The sequence below is a fragment of the Grammomys surdaster genome, unplaced genomic scaffold (assembly GCF_004785775.1).
Source record: "Grammomys surdaster isolate TR1022 unplaced genomic scaffold, NIH_TR_1.0 136, whole genome shotgun sequence".
In the NCBI taxonomy this organism is placed as follows: domain Eukaryota; kingdom Metazoa; phylum Chordata; class Mammalia; order Rodentia; family Muridae; genus Grammomys; species Grammomys surdaster.
This window is the reverse complement of record NW_021604594.1, coordinates 7,735,114-7,759,887: the sequence shown is the minus strand read 5'-3', so window position 1 is coordinate 7,759,887 and position 24,774 is coordinate 7,735,114. Positions and strand designations below refer to the sequence as shown.

Here is a 24,774-nt window from a genome sequence, read left to right as displayed (position 1 = left end):
TCATTAGATTTGAGCTTTCTTAGTATAAATAATTTAAAGAAGATATAAAAGTGCCAATCCAAAAGTCACCTAGTTTCTCTTGACATTCTATTGGGATAGTTGTATCAGGGAGACCAAGACCTATGATATTTTCAGCTTTTACACGGAATCTATAGGTCTTTCCTTGTTGTAAGCCTGTAACAACACACTCTAAGTTTTTCACAGTCTTGAACTTGATCCAGTCCTTGGCACCTTCTTCTTGATATTCCACTAAGTATCCCGTGATCGGAGAACCACCATCACGATCTGGCTTATTCCAAACAAGAGAGACTTCAGTCTTGTCGACATCTACATGGTGTAGGTCCTTGGGTGGCCCTGGGGGATCTTTGAAGGAAAAGTTATGATGAATGAGCAATAATCCCAAATATATCCAAATAATAATTCTATATTCAGAGAGAATAACTCACGGAGAGGATCCAGAGCCTTGATGGGCTTAGGTGTTTCAACAAAAGGACCTCGTCCATATTGGTTCTCAGCAGCTACTCGGAAGAGGTACTGATTGCCTTCAGTCAGATGTTTAGCCATATGGCTCTTCTTCTTTGATGTGGTTGAAAGAGGGGACCACTGGGCAGTGGCAACATCTTTTCTCTCAACCACATAATTGGTTACAACAGAACCACCATCATCCAGTGGTTCCTTCCAAGTAAGGTAACAAGAATCCTTCCTAATTTCACTGACTTCCAGATCTCTAGGTGGCCCAGGTTTATCTGAAAAGTATTAAATAATGAATAAGTGACAAGAAAAAAATATGTATTTGAGTTTTTTAGTAACACGAATATTAAAATGCATACCTAAGACCAATACTTTTACTGAGACTGTCTTTGAACCTGCTGGATTCTCTACAGTTAGGGAATAGATTCCACCATCTTCGTGGGCAGCATTACGGATTTCAAGCTTGCTTCCAACTGGAGTAACATCAATTTGTGCTTTTGTTGGAGCTTCTCTGTCCCCTTTTTTCCAGGTTACTTTTGGGAACGGCACTCCTTTGATGATGGCACTAAGTCTTAGGGTATCACCAACTTTAATGTGTTGTTCTCTTGCCATGTTAGCATCAAGGATCAGCTCAGGAGGTTCTAAAATGAAGAAAATGCCTTCAGACTGGATTCCTTAATGCATAATATAATAATAATAATATCGCGTATACTGCAGACACCCATTTTTTTTCACAATTGAAGATCTCAACATCTCACTTACCAAGTCGGTCCTTAACTAGAACCGGTTCAGGAACATGGGCTGGGTCTGATTCACCAGCCTCATTGACTGCCAGCACTCGGAACTTATAGCTCTGACCATCCCTGAGACCAGTGACTTTATATTTAATTTCAGGGCATGATTCAGGAGTGTGATTAGCTCGTCTCCACTCTTCATCTCCAACTTTCTGGTACTCCACGATATATCCCAGGATCTTGCTCCCACCATCGTGACGTGGTGGCTGCCAAGTTAGATCAACTGAATTACATGTTGTATCTATTGCCTCAGGATTAATAGGTGGACTTGGTTTAGCTATATAATAAAAGAAAAAATTAAAGATATTAAAATGTAGCAGAGAAAAGTTGGATAGTATGAAAACTGAATGAGTGTTTTAATACTGTACCAATTGGATCTCTAGCAAAGACAGGTTTGGATGGTGGACTTGGATCTCCAATACCAATTTCATTTTCTGCAGAAACACGGAACTCATACTGGCATCCTTCTAGAAGATCAGGAACCCTATACTTAGTGTATGGATGGATAGGCTCTTTTGTAACTCTAACCCATCGTTTAGACATCGTTTCCCTCTTTTCCAGGATGTAGTTTGTGATAGGCTTTCCTCCATCATTTGGCTTGTTCCAGGTTACTAATGCAGAGTCTTTGGTGACCTCTGTGACAACTGGCTGCTCAGGTGCATCAGGAACTCCTGTAATAGATGTTAGCCAAATGTGTTAAAATCTTAAATGTTCCTATTACCCATGTCAAGCATTGGGTCATCCTCCCACCATATTACATACTGAAACGATCTTTGGCTTTCATTGAATCAGACACCAGAGGGTCACTTATTCCATAGAGATTTTCAGCATGAATCCGGAAGATATAATCTTTTCCTTCGAGCAGTTTAGGGACCTTGCATGTTGTTTTGGCACTGGCAGATGTCACAGGCATCCAGATGTCTTTACCCAGCTCCTTCTTCTCAATAATATAATTGGTAATTTCACTTCCTCCATCATCTAGAGGTGGCTTCCAAGAAATAACCATGTATTCTTTGGTCACCTCATCAAAAATGACAGGTCCTACTGGTGGTCCAGGACGATCTGCAGGAAAGAAAAAATCATAGCACAAAATGTTATCATCACTTCTGCTTCTAAAAGGACCAAAGTTCTATTATTCTTGATATATAGAACTTACCAACAACATTGACTTGACAGAAACCTTTCCTAGAGCCTGTACTGTTCTCCACAACTACACAGTATTTCCCAGAATCTGAGCGTTTGGACTTTGTCTTCTCAAGAGCAAGTGTTGTGGGAGTGGTCTTTATGTGAGTACGATCATCTTCCAATATGTCAGCTTCATCTTTGAACCAATCAACCTTAGGCTTTGGTTTGCCTGAGTAACGACCAGTGAGGGCGAAAGCTTCACCAACTCGGACTGTAAGCTTATCTCTGAAGTCGAGGTCAAGTGTAGGGGGAGCTAAAATTTAGAATTACAGATAGGAGTCATTTTTGCTGTTCTATGACGAGGCTATAGATATGGAAGTTTTCAAAGTATAAACTATAGCAGACACATACCCAGTTCATCCTTGCAAGTGATTGGCTTGGTGCAGAATGACGGCTTGCCCTGCCCAACAATATTGACGGCACTGACTCGGTACTCATACGTATCACCTTCTTTTAAACCTTTAACAGTGTATTTTCTACTAAGCAGATTGTCATTTGTAACTTTGTGGAACTTCTCAGTACCAATGAGGCGGCTTTCTAGGACGTAGTTAATAATTTCTGATCCACCGTCATACTTGGGAGGATTCCAAGTCAAAGACACAGTATTTTTAGTGACTTCTTTGACTTCCAGGTCTTCAGGTCTCTCTGGAACAGCTGTAAATATTATTACAATGAAAAGAGTGTCACCATAAGAATGTAGAGGATTGGCAGAAGTATCCTTTCTGAGCATTATTCTTAAAAATGAAACCATCTGCTTCAGGGAATCTCAAAACTGTTCTCGCCACATTAGTATTAGAGTGAGAACAGATTTCAAGGGACCCAGTGTTCTCAGCTGATAGATGAGGATATGGAGCCTCATTTGGATTAAATAACAAAAGATCTTAAGAGTCAGCAGTTTGCAAGTTAGGAAAATGATTCAGTTTTTACTTAGATCACTGAATGGGAAAACTTCCAAAACAACAATGACAGGGAATTGACACAGAGAAGGAATTTGATAATTCATCGGCTTTGCTGCCATTTTTATCACAGGCACAAATACAATGACATCAAATATTTAACAGTTGTCTTAGTGCTTGACAAACGAGTAACATGTATGGCATGCACACATGTGTACACATTTACTCAAGCACACATTCGTATGCACTTCATAGTGTTGTATTAAATGAATAATGAGTTAATCATATTTGTTCTCAATTTTACTTACTTATTGGGTCTCTGATGACAAGTGCATTTGGTGTCTCAACAAATGGGCCCATGCCAATACTATTCTCAGCAGCAATTCGGAAAAAGTAGGATTTCCCTTGAATAAGGCCCTGTACAGTAGCATTCTGTCGAGTGACTGTGTATGTCACAGGGGTCCATGCCCTGCGGTCAGCTTCCCGCTTCTGAATGACATAATTGGTGATTGGAGAGCCACCATCATCTTCTGGAGAGAACCATGTCAGTTTGCAGGAATCATTGGTTAGGTTGTCAGAGAGGAATGGTATTCCAACAGGTCCTGGGACATCTGGGGACAACAGGAAACCATGTTAAGACATTTGTCTCCCTTGCTCAATTGACATGTTTTTAAAGTAAAGATCGAAGAAAATAAGGTTTTTGTGCTTGCTAATAAAGTTTGGGTTTTTTCTTACATATATTCCATCTTACATGTATTCATAAAAATATATAGATAATTTATTTTATCTATGTCTCTTTGCCTGCTTTACCTGTCTAATCAATCTAATAATCTAATCTATCTTCTATCTATCTATCTATCTATCTATCTGTCTGTCTGTCTGTCTGTCTGTCTATCTATCTATCTATCTATCTATCTATCTATCTATCTATCTATCATCTATCGGTCAGTCTACCTGTCTGTCTGTCTTGGCTCACTCAGGCTCTCACTTCATTGGCTAATTTGGCCTTGATCTCACAACTCTCTTTGCTCAGCTTCTCAAAGAGCTGGGATTAGAACACAATCATATTTTAAAATGAAGTAGGTTTGTGCTACCATGTTTTAATAAAAAGTAGAGAGAATAAAATTCCTCCTAAAAAAAGAAAATTTGTGAGACACAAGGGAGGAGCTACAAGATTGCGGGTAGACAGTAGTTTGATCTCTTTTGCCCTTTCTAAAGGGAAAACAGGGAGAGGTGGTTTTCTGAGTGACTGGTTAGTTGATGGGTACAGAAGGCCTTCATTTTTAGAGGTTGGGATTTTAATATGGAAACATACCAGTTATCCAATTAGAGTAATAGTGGTTGATGAATATAAGGGCTTAGAAACTTGAGACCTAAAAGCTTTTAGAGTTACTGATGCATAAAATCCTTTTGACTACTTTTTATTCTACTATTACATTAGAATGATAGCTGTGGCTCTACTGAGTTATGAGTGCTAAGGGGACAGTGTCACTTTCTGAGCAAACAGGGATTAAAGCAGACAAAACCACACATAGGAAGCTGGTAGAACTGAACTTTACCCTTGGTGATGAACACTGCAATACTGATAATCACACACACTGATTCTCTTGGAATACAGAATCCCTATGAGAAGTTTTTACATTGTTAAAACTCTATCCTTATTTATTAATTATTTTATGATATGAAAATGGTCACTGCTGATGAAACTTTAAGCATTCACAAACATTTTCAGGAAAGGTACTTTTATAATGACCATGTAATCATATAGGAGGACCTTAAGGTGGTATGTCTTGTAAAAAAAAAATGTAGCATACAAAACTTCATATAGGGGATGGCAGTTTCAGAGGATCTGACACTCTCTTCTATCCCTTGAGTTTCTCACACAATAGCACACAGACATATATGTAGGAAAAACATAATACATACTAAACAGATATTAAAACAAAATAAACCTTAATGTGTACTAGGAACACAGCAATGTGGAATACATATAGGATAAAAAATATAAGAAGGAACATTTAAAGAATTCTAAAATGGACAGTGAATTATGAATGATCTTTCTTATTTTCTAAAACATTTATAACATAGTCTTATTACAACATAGCACTGTTGTAGATATTATAATTATAATTAAATTTAAAATAAAATTAAAATTAAGAAGTTGCATTTCTGGTGGTTCATGCCTTTAATCCTAACACTGAGGATCCAGAGGCTGCCAGGTCTCGAGGAGTTTGAGGCCAGCCTGGCCCACACAGTGAGTTCTAGGCCAGCCAGAGCTGCACAGTTAGACTCCTATCTTGGAAAAAAGTAAGATAAAATAAAATAAAATGTTGCATAGACAAATTGAAAGTATTTACCTAATACATCAACGATAATTGTCTTCTTTCTTTCCCCGCCTTCATTTTTGGCCAGAAGAGAGTAGACGCCTTGATGGCTCCTCTGGCAGTTCTTGATGACCATGGATGAGCTAATTGCTGTGGTCTCAATGGTGGCCTCTTGAGGCAAGGCTCTTTCATTCATGCTCCAGGTGACAGTGGGAGGTGGTTTCCCAGATACATAGGCGATGATTCGGATCACCCCTCCGGCATGGACCACTATTCTGTCTCTGACACTGGCATCAAGTTGAAGGTCAGGGGACACTGGGAAACAATTAGAAATGGCAAACGTTATTTCCATATTTTAATATGTAGCAAAAAATATCAATAAATTAACAAGTTTTGGTAATTACCAATTCTGTCCTTCATTTCAATAATGTCTGTGACTTCTCCAGGTTCCCCAACGCCAGCAACATTGACTGCTCTCACGCGGAATTTGTAGAATGCTCCTTCTTTTAATCCAGTCACAACCAGTTTTGTTCCTCTCACTTCTTTATCTTTACCCTGGGAGAAAGTAACAAACATTTTATAATTAGAGGATTTCTAATACAAACATGAATATTATATCTAATATATAATCATTTTGCTTAAATCATTCTCTCAAGTATAACCACACCTACCTACTTTTCTCAGGAGGTGTTAGGGACCAGACATTATAGACAATGAGTGAACAACTGGTCAGAAAATTGTGTTTAAAAATTAGTGGCAAATGATAGAAAAAAAGTACTGTTGATTTGTTCCATCTTTCTAGGAGTCATAACCAAAAGACATGTGAATAACATGACAACTTTTGATTATTCAATTTTTAGTTTTAATTGATCTACCACAATTATATCTACTCACTGTATAATAACTCCTTATGTATAAAAAGCTGGCAATAAGCATTTCCATCTCCCTAAATATTTATCATTTCTACCTGTTGGGAGATTTCAAATCCTTCTAGATTTTTTTAAAAAAATAAAATGTATAAATTCTTGTGAATTATAGTCATCATGGTATGCTAATGAATGCTACAACTTAATCTACCTAAGTATTTTGGTACCCATATAGGATCTTCTTTGCACTTCCAATCCTGACCTGATCAGTTTGACATCATGTTATTTTTCTGATTTTTAATTTAAAACATAGGCAGAAACAAATGGGAGTGAAAAGAACTACTTAAACACATTCACAGCACTTTTCTTTAATGAATGTTTTAGCTACCTTTTCCCATTCTTCTTTTCCTTCTTCCTTATATTCAACAATGTAGCCAGTTATTTTGGATCCACCATCTTTCAATGGAGGAGACCATTCTAAGTCCACAGATGATTTTGTCCAGTCTGTTACTTTGGGGAATGGAGGACCAGGGGGAGCTGGAAAGAACCAGTAAACATCAATCTTAATTTACATGGTACTTTTGGAAACATTTTTTTTTAAAGAATGGTTTAAAGTCTTACCAACTGGGTCTCTAGCAGTCACTGGATCTGAGGGGGGACTTGCTGGACCCACACCAGCAGCATTGATCGCATATACCCGGAACTGATAGTCTGAACCTTCAATAAGACCAGTTACTTTATAAGAAACACCCAGAGTCATGGCTTTGATAGGATCTCGGTTAACTCTCTTCCATCTCTTTGAAGTGGTGTCTTTCATTTCTAGCCAGTACCCTGTCACAGGAGAACCGCCATCATATTCTGGCTCTTCCCAGTTGACAGTCATGGAGTTACGGGTGACGCTGCTCACTGTTGGTTTATCTGGAGCTCCAGGGACAGCTGTGAGGAAAATGTATTTATTGGCATGTTATTAAAAACAAAAACAAACATAAAAAGGATGACATCATATGAGAAAATGGCATCCTACTCACAGAAGAGGTTCCGTGCTGTTTCAGGTTCACTGTCAAGTGGCTCTCCAATGCCATACTTATTCTGGGCCATGATTCGGAAGACATATTCATGGCCTTCCAGCAGTTTGGGAATTGTATACATACATTCTTTAGGTTCACTGGAGACACGTACCCATGTCTTTCTGTTAGCTTCTCTTTTCTCAATGACATAGTTTGTAATCTTAGACCCACCGTCATCTTTAGGTGGAAGCCAAGATAATGTCATCTGATCTGCTGAAATAGATTCAAACTTTATGGGTCCTACAGGGGGGCCAGGACGACCTACAAAAATTTTTTAAAAAAGAATATTGTGTTAGTTGAAGGATTTTAAAGCCAAATTTTATTTATGATTAAGGCAACCATGTTTTAACCAAACAGTGCAGTCATTACCAAGGACATTGAGTCTCATCTCCTTTGATGCTGTCCCCAGGTTGTTTACAGCTGTGATAGAATATAAGCCAGTGTCACTCCGGCGAGACTGGGGAATGACTAAAGTGCAAGTGTCATCCACCACCTGTTTGTTGACATGGGTGTCATAGACAACAGGCTCTTTGCTTTCAGGCTTCTTTGGAAGAGCTTTAAACCAGGTGAGAGTTGGGAACGGCACACCTTTGATTTTGGCCACAATGTTAACATCTGTTCCTTCTTCAACTTCCATGAATTCTTTTAGCTCAATTGATGGTGGGCCTAGATTATTGATAAGAACAAATATTAACATAAGGAACAAAACACACTAAAGAACAGACAGTGGAATTCACTGTGGTTATGAAGCCTGTTTGAGTCAACTGTAGTTACACTACATTGTCCAAGCCAATAGAAAGCCTGAGTCTCTCTTTAGCACTGTTATACTGGTCTGTGAGCAGTTACATGTAGCTATCCTTTATTGGATCTGAGTACAGACACCTGTCTGCTATTGTCTCTCCCTTATCATGCTTTAATATATATATACATGTGGAAATTCTGACAAAGGAGTGAATGCCATAGCAATTTATGCCTGGCACTTCAATCATGCTTTTTTTTTTTGAACTATTTTTCAGAGTTGTGATGTCATTTCAACGCTCATTTAGTGATTCTGATATAAATTTTTTTATAAGAAATATAATTGCTGGTAGAAGTCAAATACTTTTCTATTTTCTACAAATTTATTATAAGTGTTCAAAATGGATTGTCATAATCACAAGACCAAATACAACACACTGTAATAGAGATGGTAATGATAATTTGAAGAAACTTATTTGTATATTTATCTTATCTTCCAAAACTAAGAAGAGTTTTTTTTTTTTTAAAACAGAGGGAAAGTCTTGTTTGGAAAGTTACATTGGTCTTATTAGCTGCTAAGCAAATTCCTTGCTTTTTGCTCCTTTTAATTCCTTTTGTTTCTGATAGATGTAAGAGCTTGCCTTGTAGAAAATTAGAATAAGGAAATTAGGTGTTTCTTATTTGTAGTAAAAGCAATATGGGAGGGCATTTGCTAATTCTGTCCATAATGAGGTAATAAGTAATTGAATAATGTGTCCATGCCTACACGTAGTCCATGGGGGCCCTCTGTACTGTCTCTTTATTATTAGACACAAGAAAGATAACCATTGAGGAAGTTCTCTGTTAAATACGTACACGTCTGGTCTTTGACAATCACAGGACCAACAGTGGCTGAAGGTTTGCTGACCCCGGCCTCGTTGACAGCTTTGACTCTGAATTCATATTCTCCGCCCTCTATGAGGTCTTCAACGGTAAATTCCAATTCTTCCACATCTCGTTTATTGCACTGTCTCCATGCTTCTTTCTTTTTCCCAGTAGGGTCCCATGCCAGACACTCAACAATGTAATGGGTGACAGGAGAGCCCCCATCATTCTTTGGAGGTTTCCATGACAGGTGCACTGTGTTCTTTGTTATAAGACCAATCTTGAGTTTAATAGGAGGGTCAGGAGGATCTGTAAAAATGATTATAGGAATGGGTGAGCCCTGCTGTGAGTAACGTAGCTCATTCTTAAGTCTGCATTTCAAACTTGCATTTCAAACTTACATATTGGGTCTCTAGCAGTGGTCCTCTGGATGGTTTCTACAGGTGGGCCAATTCCAAAGCGGTTTTCTGCTCGCACACGGAAGAAGTATTGCTGCTCAGAGATAAGGTCTGGCACCACAAATGTGGTGCTTCCACAGTTCGGATTGACTTTCGTCCAGGCTTTCCCGTCGATGGTCTTCTTCTCAATGACATAGCCTTTGATCCTATCTCCTCCGTCATCATCTGGCATCTTCCATGAGAGGCGGCAACTACCCCTTGTGATGTCACTCACCTTCAAATCTTTGGGAGGGCCTGGTGCATCTGTTGGTTGCAAACCACAGTGTAAATATCATTCCTTAGAAGGTGAAAACAACTTGCTTTGATTGTGTCATAGCTATGAACGTCTTTCTTACCCATGACTTTAACTCTGCAGTTGGCAGTTTTCTGTCCTGCTTTATTTTTGGCTGTGATGCTGTATTTTCCTGAGTGAGCTCGAGTACACTCTGGGATAATGATGACCGATGAGTTTTCAGCAGTCTCCAGCTATACGAATAAAATTGTAGTAGTACATTGAATGAGATCATAGCATTGCTAAGGTCAATCATATTCCTAATCAAATACGCTATTGTCTCTTACCTGTGCATCTTCAGGTATATCATGAATTCCATCCTATTTGAAATGAAGACAATTATGTTTTAAATACTGTTTCAGATTATTTAATGGAAGGCATAGAATAAATCACAGAATTATTACCTTCATTGCCTTCTTTGCCTTTCCATCAAATTCCCAAGATGATTTTGGTGTTGGGCGTCCCTTGATCACAGCAGGAATTCTGATCTGTGAGCCAGCTTTGCAAACCAGGCAGTCTTGTGCACCAATGTCAATGAAAACCTCTGGAACTTCTGGAATATCCCAGGTAATAGGAGAACAGTCAGCTAACATTTCTCAGAGAGGTAGCTGATACATACCCAGCACACTGATTTCCCAGTATCATCCAAAGGAGACCACATAAGCTGAATGAGTACCTTGGATATCAGTGGCAGGAATCTCTCCAGTCGTGTCACTTGGTTCAGACTCTCCAGCTTCATTGACAGCTTTCACTCTGAACCTGTACTTCCTGAGTTCTTTCAGATTAGGCACCACACATTCACAGGTAGTGAGAAGTTTATCAGGTTCATTGACTGGTTTCCAGTCTGTGGTACCTTCTTCTTGCATTTCTACAATGTAGCCTTTGATTGGGCTGCCACCATCTTTGGCTGGAGGTTTCCATGCTAGTGAGATGCTTGATTTTGTTTTATCTTTAACTTCTGGGCAAGAAGGTGGCCCAGGAGGATCTAATAAGGAACAAATAAACAAATATCACATTTTGAAGCAATGGAATACTATTTTATATATATCATAAGATGTTCACTATATAAGACATTTATTGTAGTTTTTTTAATATTAAAACTGAAGTGCTGGAAAAGTATAACAAACAAGAGAGTATATTTCTTTTAGTGTTAATACAGAAACAGAAAGCAAATGAATCCCTGGGGAAAGGATTACTAGCCATCTCTGGCTAGATCTATAGTCTGTGAGCACAGCATTGATGAAGAGCTATTTTACTTCTGAAATCCTACTGAAAAGATTCAACAGTATTCCCCCCCCCCCAGGGGAGAGCGCAAACGCAGTCCCCCACTACCACAAATTATGCAGTCGAGTTTCCCGCATTTGGGGAAATCGCAGGGGTCAGCACATCCGGAGTGCAATGGATAAGCCTTGCTCTGGGAAAACCACCTTCGTGATCATGGTATCGCCCCTGCCAGGTAAGTATTTTACTTTGAAAAGTGATCTAGAACTGAAAATTTTACTTATGAAAATAAAAAATACTTTCATCTCTAGTGGGGAAAAACCTTTGCATACAAACTAATCTAAATGCACTTCAGGCATCAGTGTTTCTGCTTGTCACGTCAGAACACTTTTCTGATGGAGCCTAACAATGAATGAAGCTCTTATGAAGCTCTTTTATCCCAATTGCCTGTTTGGTTTAAATCTTTCCCCCTCCTTGTGGTTAGTTCAGTCCATGTTCCAAACTCATTGGTAAATGATAATGTGACTACCTTATGATATATTTGCTCTCAATGTCATGAAAGTGTCTTAAATCTCTGAAAGAAACAGTTCAACTTTTTCTTCAAAGAATCCATATTGTTTCCAAAATGCACTGAGTTATAAAAATCAATCACTATATTTTAATTTCTGAGCTAATCTGCTCATATATGATCCAGTAAGATTTTTCATTATTTGATCTCAGATATTCTGAGAATGTGATGTCTTTGTCAATAAATACTTACCGTTTTACTTTTTTATTGACTTTTTACAAGAGAATCTACTTAATGGGGGAAAACAATTTTCACAGTAGCTAATGACATAGAGTTTTGAATTGTTAGCTTATAGTGCATGTGTTTATTGTTGTGGTTTTAAAAAACCCACTAACTTTCTAAGAATTTAAAAACTATTTTATGTATGTGTGTATATGTCTACATATTTCACTATGAACTATTCTAATAAAAATATGAGAGATTTACGAGTGACCTACTTAGTAACTTTAGTTATTAGAAATGGTCCTAGAAATAAAGCATACGTACATATGGGATCTCCTGCAACAGCTGGGTCTGATGGTTCACTGGGAGGGCCGATTCCTGCAGCATTTATTGCCATGGCTCTAAATTGATATTTCACACCTTCGATCAAACGTGGAACATTGAATTCCACACCCTTCAGTCCTACTTTGGTTATTGGTGCGCGGCTAACACGTGACCAGTAAGCTCCGCCTTCCTCTCGCTTCTCTAGCCAGTAGCCTGTAATTGGAGACCCTCCGTTGTCCAGAGGAGGAGTCCAGCTCACAAGCATAGATCCTTTGGTGCGTTCTAAGACTTTTGGTTTTCCAGGAGGTCCAGGGAGGCGGTAGGGATCTTGAATGACGACTTTATCTGATTTGCATTCATCGCTGGTTCCATATTTATTCACTGCCCTCACCCGGAACTCGTACTGACCATTGGGGATGAGCTTCCAGATCTAGAAATTTAAGTGAGTAAAGAAATCAGAACAAATATGCTTGGGCTGATGCTTTACTTATTTTAAAACTCATTTTATTTGGGGCTGGATCACCATAAGAAATAAACACATAAACTTAAATCATAGCAAAGACAGAGGAAAAGAAAAACCCTTTAAAAACAAGGCATCAGTATTTGTAGTTTCTAGTGGAGTACAAGTAAGAGAGAGTGGTAGGTTGTATGTGGTAAGTGGCTTTGTGTGCACAGTGATAAATGCCAAATTAATGTGATAAGTGCCCTTATGTGCACAATGATAAATGCCAAAACTAACAAATAGCTACTGCTTGTATAGGATTTTGAGTTTAATAATTCTAAAGTCATATTAAAAATGGTATCACATAGTATGCATAAGTTTGGAAACATTTACCCCGTATCTTCTCTCAACAGCAGTGTTAGTGACTTCTTCCCATTCAGACTTCTTCCTGCTGGCATCACGTTTGTCAATGACGTAATGGGTAATTTCACTGCCTCCATTGTCTAGAGGGGCATCCCATGTCAGATAGCAAGACTCAGCTTTGATGTCAGTAACAGCGAGGTTTCTGGGTGGAGATGGACGATCTAGGAAGGAACAGCAGACAGGACTGAGACATCATTCATAAACAGGAAGTGGCTTTCTTTCCCACATGGGAGGCAAGTCACTTACCATACACCTCCACGTGAACATTGCGGAATACGGAACCAAGACGATTGGAAGCTGTGATTGTGTAAGTGCCCTTGTCCTCTCGGACTGCTTTGGGGATGCTAAGCTCAGTCTTTGCCTCACTTCGGGAGACTTCTTCTTTGGTTATATTTAGTGCATCAGTGGGTTTCTCAATCACTTTTTCATTCTTGGACCACTCAATCTTAGGCATGGGGAGTCCAGTCACGTCTGCAGGGATGTTAACTGGCTCTCCTGCCTTAACTTTGATAGTATCTCCTCGAACAGCCAGGCGCAACTTAATAGTGGGAGGGACTGCAAAAAGAAGTAAAGAGGGAAAAAGTCTTAAGGATGTTCCCTCAAGTCACCATAAAGTACATTAACATTAAATATAGAATTCATACCTTCATCATCCTGTATGACCACGTTAAGAGGCAGGGATGGTTCGCTTTCACCAATGTCATTGACGGCTTTGACACGGAACTCATACATTTGGTGTTCATCAAGATTTTCAACCAGGAATGATGTGGTTGGGCAGAGTCTCTTGTTAACTCTTTCAAAGTCGGGTTTGTCATGACGGCGTTTTTCAATGATATATCCTTGGATGGGACTGCCACCATCACTGCGGGGCTCTTTCCAGTCAAGTGTGATACTGGATTTGGTCCTTTCTGTGTATGTGAGCCTTTCAGGAGATGTTGGAGGGCCTTAAAGCAGAAACAATTGAAAATGGTGAGCATGAAATAAATATTTGCAGAAGAATAGCATTTCACTTCTATTTGTGTGAAAAAATAGATTAGTTCGCATTTTCAAGTACACCAGTCACAACAGTGATAGCCAATCTCACTAATGGTATTTTATTCCCGGTGAATGCCTCATCAAAATCATTCATTAAAAATAAATCAAGAATATGTGTATGTGTGCTTTGTATTTAGTATTTTATCTTGTTTCCCTATGATACTTAACAAACTTTTAATCCTACAAAATTGGGAAAATAGATATGTGAAAGTCTGCTTTTGATGCCAGCAGATAGCAAAGTGACCAGACAGTAGATGTGGTTACTGAACACCCTTTGAGTCATAACTGGAAAGATCATTTATGGAATGTTTTGTGTCTTTAAGAAATGGTTTTGGCTCGTGTAACTAGACCTGTCCCATACTAGATGATTGCTACTGCAGGTAGAAGCCAGGGAATCCCAGTTCTATTCTGAGGCTTCCATCATAACCTGAAATGAATGGACTTTTTTTTCTCCTCTTTGGTGGCTCGTTCTGTTTGGGTCTTCCTATTTTTTGACTGTGGAGACTTTTTAGAAGTGTAGTAAAACTAAACAATTTATCCTATGGCAATTAACTGCCATATATTAGTTTAGTTTTACTATACTTCTAAGTATATATATATGTTGATATTAGATATATAAACATATGTTTGTTAGAAAAGCAGCAAATTAAATTCTATATAACTACTAGATTGTTACATTTAATTTTCCCTAGTATATAATAAATGGAAAGATTGAATGATTCTAAATTATTTGTAGGTTATTAACAAGAATTGGTAGATCCAAAAACTCTGCCTAATATATACACATAGAGCAAAAATACATGGAAATTTAGCAAATATGGTATCTTTAAAATTGCTATGAGATATATGACTTTCTTTATTGCTCTCTTCCTAGTCTATGATCTTGAGTCTATTGGGTGTTTGGAGCCATAATTCTCAGCAAATACTTGGCATATCTATAAGTAGAATATTTAGTAAATCCAGTGGTAGTCTTTTCTTACCTAGTGGATCAACTGCAAGAATTGGTCCTATTTCAACAGGAGGCCCACAGCCAAACTTGTTCTTGGCAATGACACGGAACTTGTATTCTTGTCCCTCTATAAGGCCTGTGATGTCACACTTGGATCTCTCAGTCTCAATGGCCTGTCTCCAAGTGTGCATCTTGGCATCTTTTCTCTCTATTATAAACCCTGTGATGTCACTTCCGCCATCATCTGCCGGATCGGACCAGTTAAGCAGACACATCTTTCTGTTTGTCACAACCGGTTTAAGGTCAAGAACTGGGCCAGGGACATCTGGAAAATAAAACAGTAAACAAAAAAAAAAAACCCAAAACAAAAATCAGTGTAGCCAGATCACATCATGTGGAGAAAAAAATCCTGTAAAATCCACAAAGCATTCCTTACCAAACACTTCAACCCGGACTGCGGCAAATTTGGAACCACAGCTGTTCGTTGCCGTGATCACGTATCTGCCGTGGTCTTTTCTCAATGCGTTCTTGATGATTAGTTCAGATTTGGTTCCGACATTCTCTATTATAACACGCTCTTTATCCAGCTCCCCTTCTTCGATGGTCCACACTTTTGTGGGCACAGGACGGCCAGTCACCACTGCTGGGATTCTGAGAGTCTTCCCAGCCATGATTTGTATTCCGTTCTTGACAGAAACATCTAGTTCCACAGTTGGAGGCTCTGTTGAAGGAGAACAACTGTCTATGTTAGCACAAGGAAGAAGAAAATATAGTCCCACATAGGGGGAAAATACTCATTTTTCCCCCCTAGAAAACTTAAAGTACCTTGTGGTTCAGCCACAGTAACAGGTTCTGTTTCTCCAGGCGGTCCTTCGCCTGCCGCATTGACAGCACTCACTCTAAGTTTGTAGTCGGCACCCTCTCGGATTTCTTTGACAGTGAACTGACGGACTTTGATCATCTTCTCAGTGCAGCGTGACCACTCATTTGTGCCAACCAGCTGCTTATCGACAAAGTAGCCCATAATTTCCCCGCCACCATTGAAAGCTGGAGGTTCCCATTCCAGCTCAATGGTTGTAGAGCTTGTATCAGCAACTCTCGGGATAGGTGGCCCAGGTGGAGCTAGGATGAATGCAGAATTCACAGGTCAGATTCACAGATGCTTTCCAAATGCGGAGTAGACTATTCCCCCATGCTATCTTCTTAAGGAGTGTACTTACAGATTGGATCACGAGCCGTTTTAGGATCGGAAGGTGGGCTGAATTTTCCAGGTCCAGCAGCATTTTCAGCACAGACTCTGAAGACATAGGTGAGTCCTTCTAATAAGCCATCTACCTTGGTTTTCAAAGAGCTGATAAGGGTTTTGTTGACACGAGACCAGTGTGTACTATTGACCTCACGTTTTTCAAGCCAGTAACCCACGATGGGGCTACCATTATCTTTCGGTTCATTCCATTTTACTAGCATACTGTTGCTGGTGACATCTTCCACAATGGGTTTATCTGGTGCATCAGGTGGTTCTGATAAAAAAATAAAAGAATTTGAATTCTATAATATGACAGCTTTACAAAATCCTGATAACGTTGTACATTAAAGAACATGGTGAAAAAGGTCAATTTATGATGCTAAAGGAACCTTACCAAATGGATCTTTAGCTAAAAGCGGCTTTGAAACACATGGTGGTCCAGGTCCAAACCTATTTTCAGCTCTCACACGGAAGAGGTACTCTTTTCCTTCAATCAGTTTTGTTACTGAATATTTGCAGTTTCTGAGTGTTGAAGTGATAACAATCCATTCTGAGTCAGGTTTGGTCTTGTCTTTCTTTTCCAAGGTATAGTTAATGATTTCACTGCCACCATCATCAAGGGGTGGTTCCCATTTACAGAGGACAGAGTCCTTTCTAATATCCTCAAATACAAAGTTAACTGGCGGTCCCGGTGTGTCTAACATATCAAAGGAGAACAGTGATTACAATTTTGTATAGAACTGGTAGCTATGGAAAATGTAAATGTAAGTATGGTCTTTGATACAACTTCTAGTTTTTCCAAATCTTTCTTTCTTTCTATTACATTAGCTAAAAAAATAACAAGATCAGTTATCTTTTTTCAATAGTGTCTGCTTAGGTGGTAAAAATGTACCTGAAAATTATTTGCTGAAGCTGTTTCTTTTAATGGGTTTCCACACTCCTACTTTTATGCCCTGCTAAAACTCTTAACATAGATTTTCTTTTTTCCATTGGAAAGTATAGTTTTAACTACTTACCTAACACACTGACGGTACAAGGAGCTTTTGCAACGCCGTGATCATTCTCAACTTTGATCATATACTGGCCATGGTCAGGCCGCAGAGAATCACGGACACGCAGCTGAGACTCTCCTTGTTTGCTATTGTTGATGCTCAAACGCTCTGTCAGAGGTAGGAAAAATGGCTCCTCCTCTTCAGCCTCGCCCTTCTTCCTCCTAACTAGGGGGGGTGCTGCACGCTTCTTAATTTCCTCTGGTACAATGACGTTTTCATCTTTTATCCATGTGATTGTTGGGTATGGTGAGCCAGAAATGGTTGCATCAAGTGCTATTTCATCACCCCGCTTCACTTCCAGGCTTGTCCTGAGGATGACTTTTGGGGCATCTGTAATAATTAAAAGCCAGAATTGTTTTTAATTCTTGACAAAGCATGATCCTCATTTATTTTACAAAGACAATGAATGTAGCACCCCAATCAAGAAAACATACCAATAGGATCAACAGCTTTGGTTGGGGGAGTGGCCCGGGAAGGTTCACCAATACCAGCAGCATTCTCTGCTCGCACACGGAATTGGTACTCTTTCCCCTCCTCGAGTCCTTTTGCTGTGTAGGTCAGGACAGGGACCAGATGTTCATTGCATCTCTTCCATCTGTCTTCACCCTTAGCAATCTTTTCTATGATGTAACCCATTATCTTGCTTCCTCCATCATACAAGGGTGGCTTCCATGTGATAGTCATTGCCTTAGCTGTAGGATTATGAACCTCAACATCTACAGGTGGATCAGGAGGTTCTGGTGAACAAAGAAAAAATATGTATTACTGTTGGAGAAACAATCTTCTAAAAGCAAATGCAATAGCTATGGTATATTCCTTTATACCCATCCTATGTTCTAACTTACGTTTTGGATCTTGAGCAATGACAGGATTCTTGAGTTCAATGTATTCACCTCCGCCAATCTTGTTGACTGCTTTTACTCGGAAGAAGTATTCACCATTTGGTATGAGATCTTTTACAGTCCAAGACAGTTTGTTCTCACCAGACATGACTGGTATATATGTCCTCCTCCCTGCTTCTCTCCGTTCCAGTACATAATGAAGAATTGGGCTTCCACCATCAAACTCTGGAGGCTCCCATGTTAACTTACAAGAACTCTTGGTTATGTCGCTTGCTTTAATATCTTTGCATGGACCAGGTAGACCTGTTACACATAAAATTGATAATTACTATCATATGTTTGAAAATTATCATTTTAATAGTGGACTTGGCTACATACATTTTGAACAGTGTAATCTTTTCTGTGCTACCATCGCCTGAACAAAAGGTATTTAGCATCCTTGTCCCTCATCCATTAATTAGAAGACTCGGCCTTCAAGTCTTTGTGTTAAGCAAAATTGCCCCATTAATTTCTAGCTACTACCAGGGATGGTAGTAAAGGACGGAAAAAAATTTATTATTCCTGAAGAGAAGACTATGGAAAACTGAATTTATATAATTCAGAAAGAAATATTGATCATTGGAATACTCTTTTGGAATGCTAGATATTTTAATTAGTGTTTTATGTACAAATAATTAAAACAAGTAAATTAGTCTAATTAGACTTTAATTATCAATTTAATCTTTTCAAAATTACTTTTCAAATGGAAATAAGTATCCTGAGGGAGTGCTCAGTTTACAAATGCAATTTCTTGAAGCTATTTGTACAGACCATCACAAAGTTAGTTATTACAATTTCTGGAATATATGAAGAATGTCTGGTGTTTTATTACAGAATTCTTACCTATGACTTTGACATTGATTGAAGCAGTTGCTGAGCCCAGCTTATTCTCCAGGGTGATGGTGTAAACACCAGCATCTGCATGGACACTCTTGGGAACCTCAAGGTGTGCAGAGATATGGTCATTCTTCATTGTCAATCTGTCACTGGCTTTAACTTCTTTGCCATCTTTATGCCAGCTCACAGTTGGCACTGGGACAGCCCTGAAGGGCACAGGGATGCTTAGCTTTTCTCCTTCGATAACAACAATGTCATGAGTCTCTAGATCAATGGTTGGTTTGCCTACAAAACATCAAGAGATGAGGGAAATATGTCAAAATGCAATGATCAGGAAGAAAGTGCATTCAATGAACTGTTAAAAGACACCGAATTCTTACAGTCTGGGTCTTTGGCGACCACATTTTCAGAGATTTCAGATGGCTCACTGACACCGATGGCATTGACAGCTCTCACTCTCAGAACATATTCTTTGTCTGGAACAATACCCTCTTCAACTTTGAACTTCAGATCTTTTATTGGCCGAGAATTAACTCGCATCCATTTCTCAGTGCCTACTGGACACATTTCAACATGGTAGCCTATGATAGGACTTCCGCCATTTTTCTCTGGTGGTTTCCAAGCAATGGCAATGTGTTTTCTTCCAGCATCAGTCACATGCAGATCAAGTGGAGGTGAGGGAGGACCTATGAAGACAGCAAGGCATTTATACCACAGCCTCATCATCACCAGGTCCTTAGATAATTTCCTTTGAATAATCAGTACGACTTACTTGTTGGGTCTTCAATTGACAGAATTTCTGTGGGCTCACTTGGGTGGCCAACTCCTGCTTCATTTTCTGCCCGAACTTGAAACTGGACTTCTGTTCCTTCGATGACATCAGTTACTCTGAAGTTACAGTCAGGGCCTGAGGTCTTCCCAGCTTTTACCCAACGGGTACCCAATTTTTCTTTCTTCTCAATGATGTATCTGTTGCACCAACAAAGCATTCCATTTAGCATTGAGAAAAACAGAAGTGGATAATGTCCAGCCATGTTTGACTGTTTTTTTTTTTTTTTTAAATAAAAGCTCCTGAAGTTCTACCTCTGTATTGGTCTTCCGCCATCATTTTTAGGTGGCTCCCACTTTAGGTCAACATGTCGCTTTGTCACATCAACCACTGTCAGGGCATAGGGTGGTCCAGGGGTGGCTACAAGCAAAATATTCAATGATTAGAGGAAGCTGAGAGAAAATTAAGAACATACTGCAAATGCTGTTGCAAAGACTGAGTGTAGGACATACTGAAGGTATCTTTGGCCAGGACAGAATCTCCGATTTCTGTGTAGTCACTTTGTCCTATGGCATTTTCTGCAGCAACTCGGAACACATACAGAGAACCCTCTGTCAGTGGGGTTACTGTGCACTTGGTGTCCTTGACAGTGGTGTCCACTGTTTGCCAGCCTTTCCGCCTCACATCTCTCTTTTCCACAATGTAGTTGGTGATGGGTGACCCTCCGTCTTTCTCTGGAACTGTCCATTTTAGGTCAGCTGTATTTTTTGTGATATTAATCACTTCGAGCCAGCGAGGTGGTGATGGAGGATCTGAGGAAAAAAAAAAGGAAAAATTTCCCCAATTTTAGTCTTCACCAAATGTTCTTTTCATAGTTACAACAAAACAATAAGGCAAAGATGGAAATAACAGTAGTGTGGTTTATATTTTCCCTTAGACTGTAGTTCTCAGAACGCAAGAGGGACTTACATAGTTTCTCCCGGCAAAGCACAGGGTCGCTTGGTTCACTGGGCTCACTCTCTCCAGCCTTGTTCACTGCTCTCACTCGGAATGAGTATTCCTGGCCTTCCATTAGCCCTTTGAGCAAATGCTCAGTAGTCGGAACTCCCTCAGCCACTCTGACCCACTCATCTGTTCCGGTCTTTAGCATCTCAATGACGTAAGACTCAATCTTTGCCCCTCCATCGTGTTCTGGCTTGGTCCAGTTCAAAACTAATGAGGTTTTGCCTATATCCTTTACAGTTGGTTTTCCAGGGGGCCATGGAGGATCTGCAAGCCAATGGCATCATTATTTGTTTTGTCCAAAGAGAGTTAATATATACCTCAAAGTAACCACAGAGAATGATATAAATAATATACCTATGGGATCCTTTATTAAGATTGGTTCAGTTGATCTACTTGGTTTTCCTGGTCCTGCCAAATTTTCAGCAAGCACACGGAATCTGTACTTTTTCTTGTTGGTGAGACCTTTTACCCTGGAGCAGGGACAAGGTAACATCATGGTAAGAAGTAGTAACTATGTATACTATGTATAGAAGAGGCTAATTTATTTAAACAGTGAGAATAAATTTGTAAATTTTACTGTGAGTACTTTAACACAAATTTAAAATAGTTTTAATGGTCAACTTCTTTATATTAGGCACAAATATATTGCTTTAATTAAACCTGTAATTGTCTATAACTAGCTAATATTTTATAGATAACCGATATGTGCCATTGGATGAGATTCATGTCATTTAAGAATCATGTGACAACTGGCAGTAAAAGTGATTAAAATCTCTTAATGTGTAATCACACATGATCAAAAGGAGTACTAGAATGTCAACAACTAAGTATGTTGCTGTTTTAGTACATGATGAAGATGTTGGAAATGTAGGGGGAACTTACCTGTATGTCGTATCCTTCACTGGCATCTTATTGCATCGGACCCATTTATCAGTGTCAGGATCTAATCTTTCAACCCAGTATCCAGTGATAGGGCTGCCACCGTCGTCATCTGGCTCACACCATGTGAGCGTCACTGCATCTTTAGTGATATCAGAAGGTTCTAGGCGAGTTGGAGGTCCTGGTGGATCTATAGACAGGATAGTGATATAAAAAGTCATACATTCTGTACTTAACACCTAAATGCAAGGTTGGCATAGAATCCTTTATGTTTTCTTAGTTAGCAGATGGAGAATCTTACCAAACTGATACTTGGCTATTATTGGAGCAGCCTGAACTGGCTCACCGACCCCGTACATGTTTTCTGCAGCGACTCTGAAGATGTACTCTTTGTTGGGTGTTAATTTGGTTGCCTTGAAGTTTGTGTCCTTAACAGTTGATGAGAGCTTATGCCACACATCGCTGTCTGTAGCTTTTCTCTCCACAACATAGTTTGTGATCTTAGATCCACCGTCATCTCTTGGTGGGTTCCAGGTCAGAAGACATGATTCATTGGTTACATCTGTGATGTCAAAGGCAGCTGGTGGTCCGGGTTTATCTGCGGGTGATAGAACATGGAAAAACATGTTTTAACCTGTGTTTTGTTCCAGAAAGTAGCCACAGTGAATTGGATCCTCATAAAAACAAGAGCTTCTCTTACCTAAGACATTCACTTCCACCACGGCAGTGGCCCGCCCGCAGACGTTCACAGCTTCTATGATGTATGTGCCTGTGTCACTTCTCTTACTGTCTGTGATTGTCACTGTGGATTTCTTAGGAACGTTTTCAATGGTGATTCTTTGGTCTGGCCTCAGAAGGGTATCAGCCTTTGTCCAAGTTATTTTAGGTTCCGGTTTTCCAGTCACCGTGGCAGGAAGTTCGATCTTTGTTCCAGCTTTCACAGTGATACCAGCCAGGAGCTTCACATCAAGGAAGATCTCAGGAGCCTCTGAATTGGAAAAGATTATTTAAGTTGTTAGCAAATTCAAGTAGACAAGGTCAGAGGCCTGATGGACAAGCAATAAGGAATGGTAAATACCCTGTGTGTCCACTGCTTGGATTTCTTCAGTAGGTTTGCTTGGCTTGCTAGCACCTTGCCTGTTCAAGGCCTTCACTCGATAGGCATACCATTTGCCTTCCTCAAGACCTGTCACTTCCATTCTGTCAAAAAAAAAAATCACAGGAGTTTTATTGCCACGTAGATAATCTTTTATGCTTATAGCGATATATATGTAAATAATATATATGTGAAAATATATCATATATAATAGAGTTATTTTTCTAAAATTCATACCACTAACATAGTAGTAGCTTTTCAATTAAATATCTGGGCTGTGGGGAGTGGAGGAAGCACTGAATGTGTCAGGATGTCAGGAATGGATGAAGTCCTGAAGAACTGTGTTGTTGAAAGAAGCACAACTATGTCCTCAGAGCCATAGAAATGGCCAAGCCTTCCTCTGGCCTAAGTGCTGGTGTTGACAGACAGTTGACCTTCAGGTAAGACTGATGCATACAAACTATTAACCTAGGCATCTTTCTCCTGGGTGTTTACATCTCCCTACTAAGACCTCCCACTGAGATGTCTAAACCCTCCTCTTTTTGCTGTACATAATAAACCTGCTGAGTTTGCTGACCTCATAGAAGATGTCTTCTGTACAGAGAGCACACCCCTCTGGACCACAGCTTTTCTATGTCTATCCGTTGTGTCTTGAATTTCTTCATTCCTGGGTTGTCCCAGTCAGCTTTTCAGGACTAAGCTGTGCTTGGCTCTTTTCTGGCCTTTTTATTATCATAACTAATGAAAACATTGAACAAGACTGTGCTCAGCTGAACTTTATAAAAGCACACAGCTATACTAGGGGAAGTGTTGATGAGGAAAATTAGCAGTTAACATTGCCCAGGTAAAACCCATTCTACTGGGTAGGAATCAGAATTATTTGATTTAAATTTTTTAAAAAAAATTAATTAAAAAAAAAAACCCAAACACCTACTTTGTATCTGGAACAGGTTCTCCACAGGCAACCCATTTATCAGAACCACGTGGACATTTTTCAACTATATATCCTTTGATGCGTGAGCCGCCATCATTTTTAGGAGGATCCCATGTTAGGAAGATGCTATTGGCAGTCCTGTCTCTCCATTTAACATTCTCTGGTGGGTCAGGTACCGCTGTAATATTTAAAAGATGGAGTTAATCTTAGGCTGCTCTAAGTTACCTCCATGTTACCAACCTGTGCCCTTTCCCCAAACTTCAACTCTGGGTCTAAAATCAGATCAGGCATAAACCCATAGGACATGCACTTACTTGCAGGAGCAGACATATTTACAGGTTCATCAGTATATGCAGGTGCTCCAGGGCCACACTTGTTTCGAGCACAGACTTTGAATAGATATTCCTTTCCTTGAACAAGATCAGGAACTGTGAATTCTAGATCAGTAACAAAGTCCATAACCTAGAGACAAAGAAACAGTTCACTGATTATCATCCTTGAGTATTTTCTCAAGTCAAAAATATTATTTTTTACCATAAGTACAGATACAAGCTATTTGTTTTTTAAGACTGAGATTTTCTATGTAGCCCAGGCTGGCCTAGAGTCTACATCTACTTATAGTCCAGGTTGGCTCTAAATTTACAGCCCTGCCTTAGCCTCTACAAACACGTGCCACTACATTCTGCTTACTCTAAAGTTGTTTTGCATGAAAACTTAGTGGTATTTTCATATTAATTTTATATTAGGGAAAAATGTCAAGGTGGGTTATAGTAATACTGAGACTATACTAATATTCTCAATACAATGAGAAATCAACTCCTAGCTTGTGTGCATTAAAAAGATGGTAGTTTGCCGGGCGGTGGTGGCGCATGCCTTTAATCCCAGCACTTGGGAGGCAGAGGCAGGCGGATTTCTGAGTTCAAGGCCAGCCTGGTCTACAGAGTGACTTCTAGGACAGCCAGGGCTGCACAGAGGAAACCCTGTCTTGAAAAACCAAAAAAAAAAAAAAAAAAAAAA

General features: G+C 39.5%; 1 protein-coding gene and 1 non-coding gene across 2 annotated transcripts in view; both read right to left on the bottom strand.

The window, feature by feature from the left end:
* The window catches only part of Ttn (titin), a 263,679-nt gene that overhangs the window by 64,467 nt on the left and 174,438 nt on the right, over positions 1–24,774 (bottom strand). Inside the window, 46 exon segments of the mRNA XM_028763034.1 lie at positions 70–363; positions 447–746; positions 831–1,112; positions 1,234–1,542; positions 1,634–1,936; positions 2,028–2,327; positions 2,422–2,703; positions 2,802–3,104; positions 3,655–3,957; positions 5,704–5,985; positions 6,075–6,225; positions 6,925–7,073; positions 7,158–7,472; positions 7,565–7,864; positions 7,973–8,269; positions 9,197–9,514; positions 9,607–9,906; positions 9,999–10,128; positions 10,222–10,254; positions 10,339–10,487; positions 10,611–10,919; positions 12,210–12,639; positions 13,045–13,235; positions 13,321–13,629; positions 13,719–14,018; positions 15,090–15,383; positions 15,495–15,779; positions 15,884–16,180; positions 16,279–16,578; positions 16,699–17,001; positions 17,321–17,686; positions 17,791–18,093; positions 18,202–18,501; positions 19,081–19,359; positions 19,455–19,760; positions 19,847–20,043; positions 20,158–20,263; positions 20,356–20,655; positions 20,813–21,112; positions 21,203–21,318; positions 21,731–21,917; positions 22,029–22,325; positions 22,428–22,715; positions 22,806–22,927; positions 23,758–23,935; positions 24,072–24,219. Coding sequence (XP_028618867.1) covers positions 70–363; positions 447–746; positions 831–1,112; positions 1,234–1,542; positions 1,634–1,936; positions 2,028–2,327; positions 2,422–2,703; positions 2,802–3,104; positions 3,655–3,957; positions 5,704–5,985; positions 6,075–6,225; positions 6,925–7,073; positions 7,158–7,472; positions 7,565–7,864; positions 7,973–8,269; positions 9,197–9,514; positions 9,607–9,906; positions 9,999–10,128; positions 10,222–10,254; positions 10,339–10,487; positions 10,611–10,919; positions 12,210–12,639; positions 13,045–13,235; positions 13,321–13,629; positions 13,719–14,018; positions 15,090–15,383; positions 15,495–15,779; positions 15,884–16,180; positions 16,279–16,578; positions 16,699–17,001; positions 17,321–17,686; positions 17,791–18,093; positions 18,202–18,501; positions 19,081–19,359; positions 19,455–19,760; positions 19,847–20,043; positions 20,158–20,263; positions 20,356–20,655; positions 20,813–21,112; positions 21,203–21,318; positions 21,731–21,917; positions 22,029–22,325; positions 22,428–22,715; positions 22,806–22,927; positions 23,758–23,935; positions 24,072–24,219 — 11,911 coding nt within the window.
* Positions 11,235–11,398, bottom strand: LOC114617479. The gene has a single exon (XR_003710797.1). It is a non-coding gene; the product is annotated as a U1 spliceosomal RNA (small nuclear RNA).